Here is a 20,674-nt window from a genome sequence, read left to right as displayed (position 1 = left end):
CCATCGCCTCCTCCTGCCGGGCTGTGCGCCGGGGGTCGCCTTTCCCTGCCCTAACCCCTTTCCTGCCCCCCTCACACACACACATGCGCACACACATGCCACGGCGCCTGGCTGCTGGGTGTCACAGGGTATAGACTGCATGAGAGGGATAAGCCCCGCCCAGCTGTGAGACCCGGAAGCTACTCTGACCCCAGTCTTTGCAAGGACACCCCCCCAGCTCAGACTGGCCGCCATTGAGTGCCCTGTGCACTGTAGCTCTGTGGTTAGGCCGGGGAGATCCCCGCTGGGATCCTGCTCCAGCACTAACTAGCAAAGAAGTTCCTTAACCATGCGTGCCTCAGTTTCCCCGCCTGTAAATGCAATTGTCCCCCAACTCACAGAGCCACTGACAAGATCAAAGGACTAGTGGAGTAGTGGGGAGAATCACGGAATGCAGAGGCCATGCAGGAGTGTCCCTCGCTGACGCCTGTGTAACTCGAAGCTGAGGGCAGCCCTGCACAGGGGAACAGCTCACTCCCCGGCAGCACGCTCCAGGGCCCCGTGTCACTGAGCCCCCAAGGGTCCCTCAGAACCCCAGCACGGAGAAGGCAGGTGCAGCTCCTTTCCCTGCTTGCTACCCACCCTTTGATTAGGGTTGCCAATTTTTTTAGTATAAGTATATCCTAAATATTGCATGGGATATACTAAACTACAACAAATTCACTCATAGTTTATCTGAAAAGCATGACCTAGGAGTCCTATTTTTGTTCTCTTTTGTGGTACTGGGAATGGAACCCAGGGGCATCCTATCTCTAAGCTACACCCCCAGTCCTATTTTTTTATTCCTTATTTTGAAACAAGGTCTCTCACTAAGTTGCAAACGGCCTCACTAAGTAGGTGAGGCTCTCTAAGTACTGGCATTACAAGCATGCGCCACCACACCCCACTTCCTACCCTTTATTTTGTGTGTGTGTGTGTGTGTGTGTGTGTGTGTGTGTGGTACTGAGGGTGGAACCCAGGGGCTTTTCTACCTCTGGGCTGTAGTCCCAGACCTATTTTTATACTTTATTTGGAAACAGGGTCTCACTAAATTGCTGAGAGCCTCACTAAGTAGCTGAGGCTGGCTTCGAACCTGTGCGATCCTCCTGTCTTAGTCTCCCAAGCGCTGGGATTACAAGCATGCACCACCACGCTTACCCTTTATTTTTAATTTGAAACAGGGTCTTGCTAGGTTGATGAGAGTCTTACTGATTGCTGAGACTGGTCTCGACCCTGTGATCCTCCTGTCTCAGCCTCCCAAGTACTGGGATTACAAGTGTGTACCACCACACCAGACTCATTCTTTATTTTTGAAATAGGGTCTCACTAAATTGTGGAGGGCCTCACTAAGTAGCTGAGGCTGGCCACGAACCTGTGATCCTCCTGTCTCAATCTCCAAGCACTGGGATTACAAGTGTGCGCCACCATGTCCAGCTCTGTTTCTGTTTTTGTTTTTTTGTGGTACTCAGCAAGCCCAGGGGCATCCTACCTCTGAGCTACATCCATAGCCCTATTTTTTTAAAACAGGGTCTCACTAGGTTGGTGAGAATCTTACTACTTGCTGAGGCTGGCCTCCAACCTGCGGTCCTCCTGTTTCAGCTCCCAAGTACTGGGATTACAAGCACGGGCCACCACTTCCGGCTGTTTTGCTTTTGAGACAGGGTTCACTGTGTTGCCCAGGCTGGTCTCACACTCCTGGGCTCAAGTGACCCTCCAGCCTCGGCCTCCTGGGTGCTGAAACTACAGGCTGCACCTCAGTGCCCAGCTCTGACTCGTCATTTGTGCGGTCTGACAGCTCTGCGCTGGTGCCCGCGCCTGGGCGCTGCGCGGTACCTTCAGGAGCCGGGTGAGCTTGCTGTCGCGGTAGTTGATGTACTTGCTGCCACCCTTGTCACTCAGCGCGTTGATGCAGTTGCCCAGGGCCAGCAGGGAGCGGTTGATGTGAGCCCCTTCCTTCATGCGCTGCCCGCGGTTCCGTGTCTGGGGTGAGCAGAGGCAGAGCTGTGGCCTTCCGGGGCAGGGAGTGCACTGCAGCAACCCCACCAAGCCCTGGTGGCCCCGGCTATTAGTCCCACCCTCAATCGGGTATGGTGGCGCACATCTGTAAACCCAATATTTGGGAGGCTGAGACAGGAGGATTGCAAGTTCAAAACCAGCCTCAGAGCTGGGCGTGGTGGCGCACACTTATAATCCCAGCATTCGAGAGGCTGAGACAGGAGGATCGCAATTCGCCAACAGCCTCAGCTACTTAGTGAGGCCCTCTGCAACTCAGTAAGACCCTGTTTCAAAATGAAAAATAGAGCTGGGCGTGGTGGCACACGCTTGTAATCCCCGGGCTTGGGAGGCTGAGACAGGAGGATCCCGCAGGTTCAAAGCCAGCCTTGCTGGCTTAAGAGACCCTGTTTCCAAATAAAATATAAAATAGGTCTGGGAGTGTAGCCTGGTAGTAGAAGGGTTCCATCCCCAGTACCACAAAAAAAAAAAAGAAAAAAAAAGAAAAATAGCTTGGAGATAGAATGCCCTGGGTTCCATCCCTAGTACCACCAAAAAAGAAAAAAAAAAAAAAAAAAGCTGGGCATGGTGGTGCACACCTATAATCCCAGCACTCGGGAAGCTGAGACAGGAGGATCACAGTACGTAGACAGTCTCAGCTACTTAGTGAGGCCCTTTGCAATTCAGTGAAACCCTGTTTCAAAATAAAGAATAAAAAATAGGGTTGGGGTGTAGCTTGGAGGCAGAATGCCCCTGGGTTCCATCCCCAGTACTGCCAAACAAACAAACAACAACAAAAACAGCCTCAGCAATTTAGTAAGGATCTCAGTAACTTAGTGAGACCCTGTTCCCAAATAAAAAATAAAATAGGGTTGGGGGTGTAGCTTAGAGGTAAAATACCCATGGGTTCCACTCCCAGCACCAAAAAACAAAACAAACAAAACCACAAAAAACAAACCCCATAAATCTCACCCTCTTCCTTGGTGCCCCTGACTTGACACAAGGGGCCCTGGCCCACCCTCCTCCCAGGGGTCATGGAAGGCAGGTTCTTGTCTCTGAACAAGAAGGCAGGATGGTCTCTGAACAAGAGGTGCAGACTGAAGCTCTTGGGTGGGGCTGAGTGGCCACATCCCTGTCTCACACAGTACCACATTGTGCCGTGATGGACATGGAGGGACGGTGCAGTCCCCAAGGCGGCTTCTGGATGCTCAGCTTGGCATGCAGGATGGAGCCACCTCTGCCCACGGTGGCCAAGCCAGGACCAGCTGCATTCCGACCTCATATCTTCTGTGACATTACTCAGTCCCTTCCCACGGGGGTGGGTCCACTCATCCCCACCTCCCTGGGATATCCTTCCTCCCAATCCCTGGGCAGCTGTCCCCACCAGACAGCTTCTCCCTCAGCCCCCAAGGGCCAAGAGCCAGCCTCCCCTGGGGGACATCCTCCCTCCCCCTGTCTCCCTGAGGTACCAGCCTCCCCTGGGGGACATCCTCCCTTCTTGTCTCCCCGGGAGCTGGCCTCACCTGGGAGGCCCGCTCAGAGCCGGCCAGGTCAATCATGAAGAGGCGGCCCTGCCGCACCTCCTGCAGGATGTCCTTGACCCGGCTGCGCTGGCGCACAGCCACCTGCAGCACGGCGTGGGAGCGGGAGGACGTCCGGTTGGCGGCCGTGGGCTCCTGGGTGCGCTGCCGGTTCCCCTTCATCAGCAGCTGCATGATCTGAGGAGGGAGGAAAGGAGGACGGGGCTTGGGGACCCATGGACAGTCCTGCCTCGGAGAAGACAGGCTGGGGTGGTGGGCCTCCGCTCTCTGGGGGCGGGGTCTCTGTGTAAATGGCTGTGATGCCTGGTCACACCTCAGGGTCAGGTTGGGGCTATTGTGATGGCCGATTCAGGGTTCTCTGTGCCTGTCCCGGTCCCAGCTGAGCACCAGCGGTTCCCTGGCTTCCGTCCCCACCGCCCCTGCCCTGCGGCCTCCCCTCAGCCCCTGGATGCACAAGACTTGCCTCCTTGGCGTTGATGGTGGAGACCTCGGTGATCCCGGCCACCTGGATCACCCCCTTGGAGTCCTCCCTCAGCTCCAGGTACCCCAGCGCGGGGTTCAGCAGGTCCCGGATCATCTCGTTGTAGATCTGATGGGGCCGGTGGGGAGGGAAACTAAGGGCAGGAGGTCTGGGCAAGGGCCAGGAGCCCCTCCCTCCCCAAGAAGCTCAAAGCCTTGGGGTCCCCTGAAAGACCCCCAGCTGGGAAAGGTCCTTCCTTTCTATGGCGGGAGCTGCAGGGTACCTAGCACCCACAGGGAGACCCCGGGCTCCAAAGCCAAGGTCCCTGGGGGCTTCTAAGCCAGGTGGGGCACACTTTGCAGACAGGCCGGGCGCGGGGCAGTTGGCTGGTACACCTGGCCCGGTGGGGAGCCCTGCTTGTTGCTAGGCAACCTGTAGGCTGCTGCTTCTGGGTACCCCCAATGTGAGCACTGCTGCCTGAGCAGCTGCTGGCAGTCACCAAGGAGATTAGCAGCTCCCAGGTGGAGCTAAGAGGAGTCGAGCCTCTTCGAGGGAGAGCCTTCAATGGCGGATGTCAACCCGCTTTAGCCAGCCCTGGGCCTGGCCCTGCTCAGGCATCTGGGTGTCTCCCCCATTGGACCAGAGAGAGCCTGCTTAGGAAATGGGTCCCTAAGGGTGGAGAGGAGGCATGCCGCCTTGGTGGGGGCAGTTGAAGCCCTGAGCTCACGGACAAAGCTCCCTCGCCTTCATGTGGTACGAGGGATCAGGCTTCAGAGCCGCAGGGTCCTGAGTTCATATGCCTGCTCCCTTAACTGCTGCCTGTGATGGATTTAGTTGCCTAACTCTCTAAGCTTCAATTTTTGTAAGGTAGGGCTAACAAATATGTATGTGGGGGTGCAGCCATGATAAGTGCTGCAGAAAACCGCCCAGTGGCTGGCTCTGGGGAGACGGGCCAGGACCCTTCTAGATCCCTTCTTATCTAAGCCTGGTGGGGCTCACCTCCAGATAGGACATGGAGACCTCATATTCCATGTCATGGCTGGTCTCCTCGATGGCACGGAAGAGGTCGTTTAGGGTCCGGACATAGATGCCGGGCTCGTGGTCTGTACCCAGCATGGTGTAGGTTTTCCCGCAGCCTGGGCAGAGCAGGGAGGTGGATGACGGGCGGGGGCCAGTAGCAAGGCCTTGCTGGGCAGGTGTACCTGGAACCCTGGGTCTATCCTCGAGGCGGGGCCCCTCAGTGACAACCCTGGCTGGGGCTGGGGCCCTGGAGCTGGAGGGTCCGAGGTAAGAATTGGATCAGCCCCATCCCTGATGGCCTCAGCTCTCGGATGGAGGGGACAACAGAGGCATTCCAGTCCTTCCTCCTCACCTGTAGGGCCATAGGCAAAGACGGTGGCGTTATAGCCAGAGATGACGCCTTCAATGAGGCTCTTGGTGGTGGCCTGATATACCATCTCCTGCAGGGAAGAGGAGATGCGTCAGGGGTCTGGGGCACAGACAGGCCAGGGCACAGATGCCCCCAGCAAGTGCTTGCCCTGGATAGGAGAGGTTTCCATAGCAGGAGCCCTACGCTGGAGAGCAGGGGGGATGGGAAGTGGAGGAGGGGATGTGCCTGCTTAACACCCCTCAGGGGACACCAGCTTGCAAGGGACTCAAGACATCTGAGACGGCTCCCTTGCTTCTGGCCCTGGGCCCCAAGGATGCATTCCACCTGCTCCCGGGAGCTTCCTGAAGATGGGCGAGATGAGGGTCCCTGGGAAGGTGTCAGCTTCCCCGTGGCTCTCCCCGCGCCCCTCCCCACACCAGATGGGCTTCAAATTCCTTCCCCCGGCGCCCAGGTGGGCCAGCATGGAGCATCCCGTGTGGCTACCCTGTGCATGGTGGCTGGTGAGCGCTAACCCAAGCACATCCATGTGGGCCAGGTGGGCCCGCCCTGCAGGAAAGCCCCAGAAGGCAGATCCTTGAGCAACTGTCAGAGGAAAGGCGGGGGTCAGTGTCAGGGTGCCCTGAGGCTCCATGACTGGGACAAGGGGCGTAGAGAGACCTCCGTGTGTCTCCGGGCCCCCTCACCTGGGTGGCAGTAAAGTCAAAGGCCACATCGAACAGGTAGGACTTCTCCCGGGAGCGGTGTGCCCGCAGGATGTCGTCGGGGTCCTCCATTGGGTCCATGAGAACCACCATCTGTGAAGGTCGCCAAGAGGACACCAGGGTCAGCTGAGGTCCCAGAGCTCAGGGCCCGTTCCTGCCCCATCCGCCCTCCCAGGGTCAGGCTGGACCCTAGGCCTTGAATGCCCGGAGAAGCCTTCCTCCAGGAAGCCTCCCTGGAGATAAGATCACCTCTTCTGCAAGGCTGGCGCAGGCCCCAGGGAACAGAGAGCGGCGTGAGGGGTGCCCCAAATCACAGGGACCCCAGATCCCAAGCCCATCCCCTACGTGTCCCCATGTGCCTCGGTCACTCACTGGCTGTGGAGGAGCCAGGGCTCCAGCTGGACCTGGGGTCAAAGACTCTCAACCAACATCCCTGCAGCCACATGGTACTGGGGACCCTACCTGCCTGCCTCCCCCCTGCATGTCTGCCTCTTGGCTGCTGGCAGCTGGGGGTCAGGTGTTAAGAAAGCCATTGGAGGCTGGGTGTGAGGGCGCACGCTTGTAATCCCAGAATTCAGGAGGCTCAGATAGGAGGATCCTGGTTCATGGCCAGCCTCAGCTACTTAGTGAGGCCCTTTGCAAATCAGTGAGACCCTGTTTCAAAATAAAAAATAAAGCCAGGCGTGGTGTCGCACGCTTGTAATCCTAGCATTCGGGAGGCTGAGACTGGAGGATTGCAGTTCGCGGACAGCCTCAGCTACTTAGTGAGGCCCTTCGCAACTTAGTGAGCCCCTGTTTCAAATTAAGGAATAAAAACTAGGGCAGGGGGTATAGCTCGGAGGTTGAATGCCCCTGGGTTCCATCCCCAGACCCATACACACACACACACACACAAAAAAAAGATGTATGACTACAATGTGCGGATATAAAAATTTTAAAAATAAGAAAAAAAAGAAAGAAAAGAAAAAGAAAAGTGATTGGTTTGGGGCATTTCACTAGTGTCTAAAAGGGGTCTGGGGTGGCTGCAGCTTTGTGCCTGACCTGGGGGTTGGCCATGGGGCCCCATGCTGGGCTAGGATAGGGTTCACTGAGATTCCCTCTCTGCAGGGCAGAGGAGCTGCAGTGTGTGTGTGTGTGTTTGTGTGTGTGTGTGTGTGTGTGTGTGTGTGTGTGTGTTAAGGTACAGAAGGGGCCTGGCTGGGTTTGTTCCCTGCTTTAAGGGTGACTGAGGGACCCATTTTCTAAAACAATCTCTGAAAACCAGGCGTGGTGGTTCACACTTGTAATCCCAGTACTTGGGAAGCTGAGACAAGAGGATCACAGGTTGGAGGTCAGCCTCAGCAACTTAGTGACACCTTGTTTCAAAATAAAGACTAAAAATAGGGCTGGGGGTGTAGCTCAGAGGTAGAACGCCCTGGGTTCCATCCCCAGTACCACAAAATATAAAATAAAATAAACAGTCTCTGAGCCCTCTCCTCTCTGCCCTGGGTGCATTTGGCCTTGTTCTGGGTTCTGCGAGGGAATGCAGAGGAAGGGGTGGATTCATGTGGGGGATTCTAACCAAGGTCAGGAACAGGAAAGTCAATTCCAGGCTCACAGAACCGACAGAAGACAGACTCACAGAGGGCTTGAGTTTGGGGGTGTGGGCGGGGAAGTGGAAGCAGGAGAGGACAATCGGGGCAGGCTCTGAGTTCCTGTCCTGCCTCAGACAAGACGGCAGAGGGATGTGCCTGAGCCTCATCTCCTCTGTCAGATGGGACCGTGGAATGATCCCGTGGGCCTGTGAAGACCCCATGGGACCGTGTGAGCAACGTGCCAGGCGCTCAGTAGTCTCCTACAAGGGGCAGCGAAAGAGCAGGGTGGAAACTGTGGACAGGGACCTACGCCCCCACCACACACACACACACACACACACACACACACACACGGCCACCACCAAGTCTCGAGAGGCAGCCAGGTGCCGTGGTGCATGTCTGTAATCCCAGTACTTAGGAGGCTGGGATAGGAGGATTGCGAGTTTTGAGGCCAGTCTGCACAACTTGGAGAGACCTTGTTTCAAAATAATAAAATAAAAAGGGCTGGGGGTATAGCTCAGTGGTAGAAGGCTCCTCCTGGGTTAATCTCCAGCACTGCAAAACAAAAGTCCCCCTAAAAACTAGATTGGTGGGAAAGAAACAACAACACACACATACACAACATACACATACACAACATATACATATAGACACATACAGACACATATACATACACTGAATAACTGAAAGGCGAAAAAATATTTATTTCTCTCTACATATATTTATTTATTTTATTTTTGTGTCACTAGGGCTGGAACCCAGGGGCAGTCTACCTCTGACTTACGCCCCCCACCCCTATTTTATTTTAATTTGGAAAGAGGGTCTCACTCGATGGATGAGTCTCACTACTTCCCGAGACTGTCCTCGAACCTGTGATCCTCTTATCTTAGCCTCCCAAGTACTGCAGCAAGCATGTGCCACCATGCCTGGCAATAATAATAATCATAATCATAACTTTTTGCAGGTCTGGGGATGGATCTCGGGGCATTTGACCTCCGAGCTACAGCCCCAGTCCTATTTTTTATTCTTTATTTTGAAACAGGGTCTCACTGAGTTGCAGAGGGCCTCACTAAGTAGCTGAGGCTGTCCGCGAACCACGATCCTCCCGTCTCAGCCTCCTGAATGCTGGGATTACAAGCGTGCGCCACCACGCCCGGCTCAATAATGATAATTTTTAAAAACAAAAATAAAAGACCAGTTGAAGCTAGCGCACCGCCCTTGTTAGAGGAAGGCCGTCAGTCCCCCGGCCTGCCCCGCTGCACCGCGCGGTGCCCATGAGAGGTGACTGGTACCTCTAAGTGCTGCTCTGTGCCCAGAGCACCCGGGCTCCCTGGGGTACCGGCTCCGCCAGACAGCCAGGGGAAATAAGGCGCCGCAGAGCTCCCCCCGACGAGGAGGGGCCGGTCCCCGGGGCCAGGGGTGCTTAATGGAGCGCCAGGCAGTAGCCTCAGCCAGCGTGGGCACTAGGCCCCTCCTCACCATCAGGAGGGCAGGGGCCGGGAGGGACGGCCCGGGAGCCTCACCTCGGCCTGCAGTCCCAATGGCTGATCTGCGCCCTTAGTGTGAATTCATGATTGTTACGATCACATAGGAAATTGAGGTACAAAGTTGAATTGCTAGAAAGTGGGGTGGGGGCCCCGGAAGGCTGGCCCCTGCCCATCCTCTGAACCTCCTTGCGCCCCCTCTGCTCCCACAGAGGAACCATAGGAAAGGGCTCCTCTGCGGCCGCCATGCTTGGCAGAGGCCGCACTCACCGCGCACCGGGTTCTCATTTGGCTCTGGACAACAAGATTCTGTGCAAAGAGGTAAACCGAGCTCTGACACTGGATGAGGTGCTGAGAAGCTCAGACTGTCCAGGGCCACCCCAAGGGGCTGCGGCGGAGAGAGGGCACTCCGAGGGGACAGGGGGGCGGGTAGGAGGCCACCTGCGTGCACAGCTGGACGCGTGGGCCGGGAGCTCCGCCATGCATCCCTCTGGGTCTGCTTGTCTAGCTTGAGGATTTAGGAGGCCCAGAGCCGGGAGGCCCCCCCCATGTTCTAAGTATGTCCCAGGATCAAACCCCTGTTCCTTCACTCCTCGATTCCTGCAGAAGGCACACACCTGTGCCCATTACATCCAAAGTAGCCCCTGTCCCTCAGGTAGCTGCCCCTCCCCGCGTGGTGTGACTCTCCAGGGGGGGTGGGAGGGCACCGTGCAGGAGGCAGGGTCTTATTCAATCAGATGGGATTGCAGGTAAGCCAGTTAGAGGGGAGGGGACTTTGTACAGGGAGAGAAGGCCACCGATTGGGACCCCTTCCGGCAGAGGGTGATAACACCAGCAAGTGATAGCTGGGCCTGCGCTGTTACCTGGGGGACCTACCATCCCCCGCCATCAGCCACCTCCCCAGGGCCTCAGTCCCTCTAAGCTTCCCCCAGGATCTGGTCCCTGCCCGGCTGCCAGCACGCAAGAGCCCCGCTGAGGTTTCAGACTCAGCGGAAGATAAAGTGGCTCCGAGCCCCTGGCACCAGGATGCAGGGGGAGCCGGCCAGTCGTGCGGGCTCTGGCCCCCGGTGCCAGCATCCTGTGGATGCGAGCCAGGTCGTCCAGGGCCCCGGTGCTGGGAGGGTTCTCAGCACGCAGGCATGCCCATCCCCCACCAGTGCCCACCACACGACCTCTGGGCCCTGCCAAGTGCGTGGCACCCTGGCATCTAGCTCCTTTGATGTCCGAACGCTCCTGCATCAGCACATTGTGTGGCCCCTGTGCTCCCCTCTTAAAGAGGGCTTTGTCTGGATTCCATCTGTCTGGGCCCAGCCCACCCCACTCTCCAGAGCATCACCCCTGTCTTGTCCCCTTGGGTACACAATGGAGCCTTTGTGCCCTCGGCCAGGTGCACCAAAGCTGAGCTGGGGAGGCCTGGGGAAGGGTAGTTGGGCTGCCAAGGACCTGGGCATTGAAATTTGGAGGCCAGTCCAATTTGCTGGCGAACACCTTGCATGGCCAGACCCAGGAAGACTGAAAGTGAGGGCAGGGGTCCTCCCTCTGACACTCCTGGGTCTTTTTTTTAAATTTTTGTGGTACTGGGGATGGAACCCGGGGGCATTTTACCTCTGAGCTACACCTCCAGCCCTATTTTTTTATTCTTTATTTTGAAACAGGGTCTCACGGAGTTGCAAAGGGTCTCACAAGTTGCTGAGGTTGGCCACAAACCACGATCCTCCTGTCTCAGCCTCCCAAGTGGAGATTACATGTGTGGGCCACAAAGCCCAGCATTATTTTTTTCTTTTGAAACAGGGCCTTGCTAAGTTGCTGAAGGCTGGCTCTGAATCTGCGATCCTCCAGTCTTGGCCTCCCAAGTACTGCGATTCCAGATGTGCACCACTGCACCCAGCCTGTCAGTGGGTCTTAAAAGATGAGTAGGAGGTGGGCAATGGGGGGGGGGAATATGAGCAAGGCAAAAAGGTGAGTTGTGGGCAGTGGTTCTCAGATCAGATGACTGAGGTTTCCCAGAGGAATGCAGAGTTGAAAAGAATGCTCGCTCCGAGCTTCACCTCCTGTACTGCCCGCCAGGAACCCCCACAGCACAGACCCAAGAAAACACCTGCGCCCACCCCGGCAGTATGAGTGCCCCTGCCCAGGCCCCAGGAGCACATGCCCACCCTGGCTCCGGGAGCCTCCTGCGCATCCCGAGTCTCCCTCTAAATGTCACCCTGGCTGGCACATGGCATATGCCAAGGATGTTTGCAGAACAAAGCTGCCTTTCATGGGAGGGGGGTGCTTTGACTGAGCCAGGCATGGTGCTCGGGGCCTGGCAAGCATTTTCTCATTCTCTCTAATAACTTTGATGATGGCTGGACTGTAGATGAGGACTCGGCTTAGAGGAGTTATTTACCCAAAGCCACCCGGCTGCGTCCAGTCATGAGGGTCAAAGCTTTTGGTTCTAGACCCAAGACCCCTCACCACCAGTTCAATCCCCAGTACCCTCCTCCCAGAAATAAAGGGAAATGTGGACACAGACGCCCATGGATGAAAGGTGATGTGGAGAGACAGGGAAAAGAGGACCATCTCTGAGCCCAGAAGAGAGGCCTGGGACGGATCCCTCCCCGCGGCCATCTTGGCTCCAGACTTCTGCCCTCCAGGGCTGCGGGCTTGTAAACTCTGCCGTGGAAGCCGCCCTGCATGAGGTGCTGGGTCCCAGCTGCCCTGCCAATTACTGCACCACCTCCTGTGGGCAGCCACAACCCAACCCAAGGTGTCAGCTCGGCCCTCCCTGGCCCTGGGGTCGGGCTCAGCCTGGGCATCCTCTCTCCATCCTCTGGGAGCCCCTTCTCGTGCCATGGCCGGGAGCCTTTCAGTGCTGGCCAGAGGGTGGGAGAAGCTGGGCGGCCTCACACAGGACTCTGCCCTGCAGACCCAGCTGCTCCAGCAGACCCAGGCTTCCTACCTCAGCTTGGGCCTGTTTCCATGGCCTTGGCTCCCAGCCCTGCCCTTAGTCCAATCCAGCCATGAAATAAAGCTCCAGACCCACTCAGAGACTTTAAATCCAGAGACCCAAAATCCTGGTGAGAAGTAGAGGCCTTGGGCCAGGGAGAGGGTGTCTAACCCATGAGCTATGTCTCCATCAGGAACCAAGATAGATAGATAGATAGATAGATGATAGATACATGATAGATAGATTATATATATATATATATATATATATATAATGACTAAACAAAGGAGAATTCTACCTTTGATCTATATCCTGTGCTATTTTATTTATTTATTTATTTATTTATTTTTGGTACTGGGGTTCCTGGAAACCCTTCTACCTCTGGGTTACACTCCCAGACCTATTTTATATTTTTTTAAAATTTGGAAACAGGGTCTCTTAAACCAGCGAGGCTGGCTTCGAACTGGCGCGATCCTCCTGTCTCGGCCTCCCAAGTGCAGGGATTACAAGCGTGCGCCACCACGCCTGGCTTTTATTCTTTATTTTGAAACAGGGTCTCACTAAGTTGCCAAGGCTGGCCTCAAACCTGCGATCCTCCTGTCTTAGCCTCCCAAGTCCTGTTACCAGCATGCACCACCATGCCCGGCTGACCAGGCTCTTTTTAAGCATCTCCTCGGTGAGAAATACTTTGCACAAAGTATGCTGGGAGTTCTTCCTGCTGCAAACTCCTAAACCGAGGGTGCTTTGAGCAGCTTTGCAGTTTTATTGGGATCCTTTCTGGCTTCCAAATGGCTGAACCTAGACCAGGGCTTTTCCTTCTTGGCACTCCTGATTCTTGAGCTTTGCAGAATGTGTGGAGGCCCCCCTGGCTTCTACTCAATAGATCCCAGGAGCAGCATTCCTGAGCTGTAACACTGCCAAATATCCCCTTAGGGCAAAATGGCGCCAGGGTGAAACCAACAACCTAGTCTCCTCCGGCCTCTAAGGCTGGCAGTAAAGATACCCGGATGCAGGGGGAGCCACAAATGGGCGCAGGTGCAACACTGCTGGGTGGCCTTGAGCCAATGGCATGGTGTCTCTGGGCCTCAAGTTTGGCCCCGTTAGAGGCAAGTGAGTACCCACAGAGCTATTGCCCTAAGAGAAGAGATCAAACTCATGCCCCCATCCCATCAGGAAGCCTCAGGGTGGCTCCGGCATCATCCTCAGGTGAAAATAAACAGGGCACAAAAAAGAATTGATTCTGGGTATATATCAGTCCCTAAGACTGTTTCCAATTTTAATTTTATTATTTTTCTTTAAGAAGGGGGATTTGGAAGCCAGGCGTGGTGGTGCACGCTTGTAATCCCAGTATTTGGGAGGCTGAGACAGGAGGATCACAGGTTCGCGGCCAGCCTCAGCTACCTAGTGAGACAGACCCTGTTTCAAAATAAAGGATAAAGAAAAAAAAATAGGAAGCCGGGCGTGGTAGTGCACACTTGTAATCCCAGTACTTGGGAGGCTGAGACAGGAGGATCCGGGATTGCAGCTAATCTCAGTTACTTAGTGAGGCCCTCCAGAGCGAGAAGCTATTTCAAAATAAAGAATAAAAAATAGGGCTGGAGGTGTAGCTTGGAGCTAGAATGCCCCTGGGTTCCATCCCCAGTAACACACATACACACACACACACACAAAATAGGGCTGGAGGTGTAGCTAGAAGGTAGAATGCCCCTGAGCTCAATACCCACTACCTCAAAAAGGGGGCCTTTTTGAGCCAGGCATGGTGGCACATGCTTGTAATCCCAGCACTTGGGAGGCTGAGACAGGAGGATCACTTAGGTTCGAAGCCAGCCTCAGCTACTTAGTGAGGCTCTCAGCAACTTGGTGAGATCCTGTTTCCAAATAAAGTATAAAATAAAGGTCTGGGAGTATAGCTCAGAGGTAGAAAAGCCCCTGGGCTCCACCCCCAGGACCACAAAAAAGGGAGGGGGATTTTGTGGGTGTGGTGGCACACACCTATAATCCCAGTACTTTGGAGGCTGAGACAGGAGGATCACAGATTCAAGGCCAGTTGCAGCAACTTTGTGAGGCCTTCAGCAACTTAGTGAGATCCTGTTTCAACCTAAAATAGTAGCTCAGAGGTAGATCATCCCTGGGTTCAATCTCCAGTACCATGCTCATATACACACACCAAATAAACACATTTAAAAAGAAAGAAAGGGGATTTGTTGCTGGTCATATTTCTATTTAGATACATGTCAACCTGTAAGTCAATAAAGGAGATCTGGGTCCCAGGACAGGTATCCCTAGGACCGGTCAGCTCTTGGGCTGGACAGAGAAGCCCAGAACAGAGCTTGTGAGCTCGTAAAGCCACCAAGGCCCGGCCGGCTGCGGAGGGCAGAGCTCCGCCTGGCTCCTGTCCCAGGCAGAACCCCACTGGCTATAGAACTCTGAGGACCCCAGGCCCAGGGTGACGGAGGGGGACCTAGAAGATAGTCTAAGGGAAGTCTCTCAAGGGGTCTGTAGCTGCCTTGATCAGAGCCCCCAGGAGCGGCACTTGTAACATGCAGATTCCAAGATGCAGGCCATCAGAACCTCAAACCTGCATTTCTAACAAGCACCCCTTTCTGATACCCACCCAGGGCTAAGCGTAAGAAGCCCTGAATCCTCAGAGCATCGCACACAACAACCAAGTGGCGCCAGCCCACGTGCCCAGCAAGGGACGGAGGATAAGCAAAATGCGGCGAATCCGTGCCACGGAATAGTATTTAGCCATAAAAACGGATGAAGTTCTTAAGTAAGCTATAACGTAGAGGACCCTCAAAACATCGTGCTAAGGGAAAGAGGCCAGACATAAAGAGCACCTGTCGTATGATCCAGTTACGTTGAATGGACACTCTGAAGATGGAAAGTGGCGGGGGCTGGGGAGATTGGAGGAATGGCGGCGGGGGGGGGGGGTTGTAAAGGATCTCTGCGGACTCCCCTGGTCACCTTCCACCATGCTCAGCTCTGGGAGGCAACGGGGCCAAGATGTCTTTAGAAAGCTGGCATTGCAGGGAGCCCCCACCCTGCGGCCCCGGGGTGGGCTAAGGGCAATCATCCCCACCCCTGCGGTCACTGTCTCGGGCACTCCTGTCGGTCACCTTAGCCCGTGTGTGTGGCCACAGCCCCCTGCACCATCTTTAATCCTCCCCATAGCTCTTGGGGAGGGTGAAACAGGTTCCTGTTCTGCTCTCTGATGAGGAAGCAGAGGCCAAGGGCAGCTCTTTGGCCTGTCCACCGGCGCCCAGCCAGGATGTGGCCAGGATGGGCCCCCACCTCCCAGCCTTTACTGTGGATTCTGCCCTGTGGGGGGCCAGGCCTCCTTTCTGCCCCCCCCCCATAGCACACCCTCCTCTTTCGCCTGCCCCACCCTCCTGGCCTCACCCAGCTGCTGGGCCTCCTGAGAGACCTTGGCCCAGACACAGGACCCCCAGCTCCATAGCAACCGAAGAACAGATAAGTACTAATTATGAGATTATACATATTGTTGTTGACTTAAATCCTACAGATAAACACAGGCCAGGGCTAGGAGGAGGGTCAGCGGGCGTGGGCTTTGGTGGGGCAGGAGGGAGGGAGAAGGTAGCCTTTTGTCCCAGAGCCTCTTCCCCCAGCCTGGGACTCCATCCAGGCTCCTTTCTCTCTCTTCCTCCTCAGCCTCCCTCAGGGTGTGGCTTCAGGGCCTTGTCACCCCGATGCTACTAAAGCAAAGAGCTGCCAGCCTGCTCTTCCACGTCCTTAGGGAGGTGGCCATTTGGGGACCAGAATAACAGACCAGACACAGGAAGTGGGAGGCCATACGTTTGGCCTGGGTTTGCCACGGCCATACGTATGGGGGGTGGGGGGGATTCCCTGGGTGAGAAGGTTTCCAACCTGGTATTGGAGGCAGCTACTTCCAAACTGCCTGCCTTGGTTAGAAAGGCCAGCCAGGCCCCAGAAGACAGAAGGCTCAGGACAGAAGCCGCCACAGCCGGCGTGAGGATCCCTGTGGCCACACTGCGCTTGCTCCTCTGTGCTGACAGAGGGGCGGCCCTGTTGGGACTTCCCAGCTCTGCTACAGCTCCTGTGGGAGGTGAAGCCCATCTGGATTAGGCTGGACCTGGCAGGGAGCCCCTCCCTCTGGCCATAGGGAGAGAATGTAGCCAGTGTTTGCACAGTGTGAGCACACAATGGGCTGTTCCCATCAGTTAATATTTATCAGCCCCCAGGCCGGCTAGGAGCCAGGAACAGCCAAGAGAGACAGCATTGTCCCAGCCCCTAAGGACCCGATGGCACAGGGAGGGGCCTCCAAGGAGGGAGGCCTCTCCTCCGGGCTCTCTGGCTCTTCAGGGCTGGCCCCCTCTCAGCCAGTCCAACAGCGCTGGGGAATTTCAGTCTCTAATATCAGAGATAACCAGCATCGATGAGGCACTTGCTGTGTGCCAGGCACTGGGGAGCACAGGCACCTGTAGCCCACAAAGACCCTCTAGGGGGGCGTTGTAACTGCTGTCCCCAATTACAGGTGGGGCGACTGAAGCCGCTACAAGTAAGCAAACCTCCTCCCCGTCCAGGACACATCTGGCAGAAGGCAGAACCTACTTCACCCGCTGTTCTTGTGCGTTCATTTGTTTTGCTCCAGCTGAATCTGACCACCTTATTTGGGGTCTTTCCAATGATCCCTTGTTTCTTTGAGGGTCTTTTTTTTTTTTTTTTTTTTTGGCGATGCTGGAATTAGACCCGGGGCATTCTACCTCCGAGTGATACTCTCAGTTCTATTTTTTATTCTTTATTTGGAAACAGGGTCTCACAGGTCGCAGAGGGCCTCACTAAGTAGCTGAGGCCGTCCGCAAACCGCGATCCTCCGGCCTCAGCCTCCTGAATGCTGGGGTTACGAGCGTGCACCACTACACCCGGCCTTTGTTCTTTATTTTGAAACAGGGTCTCACTAAGTTGCTGAGAGCCTCACTAAGTAGCTGAGACTGGCCACAAACACAGGTGATCCTCCTGTCTCAGCTTTCTAGGTACTGGGATTACAAGCATGCGCCACCACGCCCAGCTTATTCTTTATTTTGAAACAAGGTCTCACCAAATTGCAGAAGACCTCACTAAGTAGCTGAGGCTGGCTGCAAACCTGCAATCCTTTTGTCTCAGCCTCCCAAGTACTGAGATTACAAGCATGCGCCACCACACCCAGCTTTATTTATTTATTTATTTTCAGATCTTATTAGCTGCAAGCGCTCATCTTCCAGCTCCCAGCATGCTCCCAGTGTGCTGGGGTACTGGATTAATAATGGTCATCATGGTCACACGAGGACCACCAAGGAGTCTGCCAAACACAAACCACAGGTGAGCTCTAGCTCTGACCACATAAATACTCTCTAGGTAGCAGACATGTGAAGGTGGGAAAGCCAAGCTCTGAGAACCTGAACGAGAAGTGACCAGGGTCCACCAGACTCTAGAAACTCTCAGCTTCCCCTGGATCAATCTGGGAATGCTGCCTGGAAGAAGAGCCCCTGGCTTCTTGGGTGACGTCATCAAAGACACAGCTGTGGGATCAGGGAGTGGAGGAGGAAGGTGCTGTGTGCCGCAGGTGCTTCCTGACCCCGCCAGGGCACTGAGCTGCCCCAGCAGCTCCTGGCTGCAGTCTACATACCTGCTCGTCCACCTTGTGGGCGATGAGAGTGGCTCCTTCCTCCAGCTCTGCCACGCTGATGGGCCGGACCCTGAGCGCCACCTGGGAGGGAAGGAGAGAGCCATGCTGGGCCACAGACAGAAAGCTGGGAGGGACTCAGGATTCGTCCCCTTAGAAGGACCCTGGGTTCTCCAGTGTCCAGCTATCCCAGGCTCCTTTGTCTGCAAGTCAAGGTCCCTGTCTAGGCGAGGGGGCAGCAGGTCCCCGCCAGGTATCAGGCCTCAGGGAAGCCCAGGGGAGAACTGTCTTCTCAGACCGCATCAGTCACCTGCCCTCGTTAAACCTCCCAGCTCCCTGGGGCTGGAACTTGGAGCCCTGAGCGCTGGGGACGCTGTCTGCACCTCTGTGGATGATGCGCTGCTGCTGACGGTGCTGGCACCATGGGTGACAGCAACAGGGGTCTTCCCTCCCCATCCCACAGCCTCTGGGGATGGGATCACATTCCTACCCCAAGAGAGTGTCACCAAGTGCCAATTCCCCAGCCAGTGAGAGAGGGCGGACCTCCCCAAAGAACAGGTGGGAGAGGGGAAGGGTTTCTTCTACTGATCAAAGGGCGCACCTGCAGGGCGTGCCAGATCACCTTGATAGGCCTCCTGGCTGAGCTCCACTGGGAGAAGGGGCCTTCCGCCCTGCCCCAGCAGCACACTGATGCACTTAGGAAATTCCTTTCTTTCTTTCTTTCTTTCTTTCTTTCTTTCTTTCTTTCTTTCCTTCTTTCCTTCTTTCCTTTCCTTTCTCTTCTTTTTCTTCTTTCTTCTTTTACTGGGGATTTAACTCAGGGGCATTCTACCTTGAGTTATATACCCCAAAAGCTCTGTAAAATTTTTTAAAATTTTGAAAGAGGGTCTCACTAAGTTGCTGAAGCTGGATCTCAAACCTATGATCCTCCTGTCTCAGCCTCTTAAATACTGGGATTATAGGTATGCATCATTGTGCCCAGCTAGAGGGAAAACATTTTTTTTTTTTTTGGTACTAGGGATTGAACCCAGGGGCATTCTACCATGAACCTGCAATTCTCCTGTCTCAGACTCTCAAGTACTGGGAATACAAGTGTGCACCACCATACCTGGCCAGCTGAAACCATTTTTATTTTTTTTTTTGGTGGTACTAGGGGTGGAACTCCCAGACCTATTTTATATTTTATTTGGAAACAGGGTCTCACTAAGTTGCTGAGAGCCTCACTAAGTAGCTGAGGCTGGCTTCGAACCTGTGCGATCCTCCTGTCTCAGCCTCCCAAGCACTGGGATTACAAGCGTGCACCACCACGCCCGGCAGCTGAAACCATTTTCAAAGAGGCACATTCTCACTGCCAGAGCTCCAGCTTCTTGGGGCTGGGGCTGAAGTTTCCCTTTGCTGACTGTAGGGTGTGGGGTAATGTTATCCTCCAGGCACATCCCCATCAGCCCCTAGCTCTCAGAAAGTAGTGAGGGGGCTGGGAGACAAAGGCCCCACCCACCCAAGCCTAGCACAAGCTTGGGGGCACGGGGTCTCCCCTTCACCCTGGCACCATTAATAATCTGGAATATCAGCAAGATGTGGTGTTTCTCACCTATAAGAGAGACAGAAGGATCACAGGTTCGAGGCCAGTCTCATCAATGTAACAAGACCCTCAGTAGTTCAGGAAGACCCTGTTTCCAGAAAACTACAATAAAATTGGTCTGGGGGTATACCTCAGAGATAGAAAGCCTCTGGGTTCAATCTTCGGTACCATAAAAAAATAAAAACCGGGCTGGGGGGTGCAGCTTAGAGACAGCATGTCTCTGGGTTTAATCCCCAGTACCTCTCCACAAATCCTGGAAATATCTTTTTGTGTGTGTGTGGTACTGAAGATTGACCCCCCAGGGCATTCTACCACAGGGATTACACCCCCAGCCCTAGTTTTTATTCTTTATGTTGAAACAGGGTCTCGCTAATTTGCAGAAGGCCTCACTAAGTAGCTGAGGCTCCCCTCAAACCTGCAATCCTCCTGTCTCAGCCTCCCAAGTACTGGGACTACTACTCCTGGCTGGATATATCTACCTTTAGTTTCTACCTGTTCCTTCTCCCCAACTGTCTTTAAACTTTAGACCCTGCCACACTGGGGTACCCTCTCCCTCTGGTTCACCAAGAAACCCCCACTTTCCTTCTCAGGACGGCAGGTCAGATCTCTTCGGGAACAGACCTTGGCCTTGCCCCCGAGGCGGCTCAGGCTTAGGGGCTGGGGTCCCTGGGGAGAGGGGTGAAGCTGGGCCACCTTAACAGCCTCTGATGGGTGACTGTGATACTTTCTGGACACCTGTTCTTTAGGACTTGGCAAAGTGGCTCTGAACAGTCCCAGCCCCTGCCCCTCGCGGGTCCTTTTAGTGGACACTGCCTGCTGGAGTTGAGAGGTAACCGGGTTCTGGGGTCGTGGAGGGGGTCCAGGCACGGCTTCAAGGGTCTCACCATGAGTTGCTGGTCTTTGGAGTCCCCGCTGTCCTTCATGCTTGCGACGGTTGGAGGGGCTCAGGCCGCGACACCGGGCATGGCCGAGCCGCACCCCCACTGCGGGCTCCTCGCAGCCTCTGCTGCCTGACAACCCGAAACCAACAACGCGCCCGCGGCCAAGGCGCTGACCGGAGGCGGGGCTGGTGGGCGGGGCCAGCGCCTCCCGCCACGCCCCCGAGTCTGGTCACGCCCCTCGGAGCTGCGCCGCCCGCCTTGCCCGGGCTGTCCGGAGTGTCCCTGCGCCCTAGGCTGGTCAGTGCGTTCGCCCGGCGCAGCGCCGTCCGTTTGGTACCTCCTCGGCCACTGCCCACGGCCCTGGCTCGCGGCCGGCCCACTGCCCTGCGGGGCGCGCACGCCGGCCGGCCATGCGGCGCGCAGGGAGAGGAGCTCGCAGCCCCCGCGGCCTCCAGCATCAGCCGTGTCCAGGGGGGCG

General features: G+C 55.5%; 1 protein-coding gene across 1 annotated transcript in view; it reads right to left on the bottom strand.

Annotated features, from left to right (window-relative positions):
• The window catches only part of KIF19 (kinesin family member 19), a gene marked incomplete at both ends in the record, with an annotated part of 33,222 nt that extends 12,984 nt beyond the window's left edge, over positions 1–20,238 (bottom strand). The window contains 8 exons of the mRNA XM_080712542.1: positions 1,852–1,998; positions 3,534–3,728; positions 4,015–4,140; positions 5,011–5,147; positions 5,384–5,471; positions 6,085–6,195; positions 17,737–17,817; positions 20,200–20,238. Coding sequence (XP_080568668.1) covers positions 1,852–1,998; positions 3,534–3,728; positions 4,015–4,140; positions 5,011–5,147; positions 5,384–5,471; positions 6,085–6,195; positions 17,737–17,817; positions 20,200–20,238 — 924 coding nt within the window. The remainder of the gene's footprint in view (positions 1–1,851; positions 1,999–3,533; positions 3,729–4,014; positions 4,141–5,010; positions 5,148–5,383; positions 5,472–6,084; positions 6,196–17,736; positions 17,818–20,199) is intronic.
• Between the last annotated feature and the right edge of the window lie 436 nt (positions 20,239–20,674).

Source organism: Muscardinus avellanarius, assembly GCF_963383645.1.
Source record: "Muscardinus avellanarius genome assembly, chromosome: 16".
NCBI classification, from domain to species: Eukaryota; Metazoa; Chordata; class Mammalia; order Rodentia; family Gliridae; genus Muscardinus; species Muscardinus avellanarius.
The sequence above is the reverse complement of the archived record's forward strand: the minus strand, read 5'-3'. Positions and strand labels throughout refer to the sequence as shown.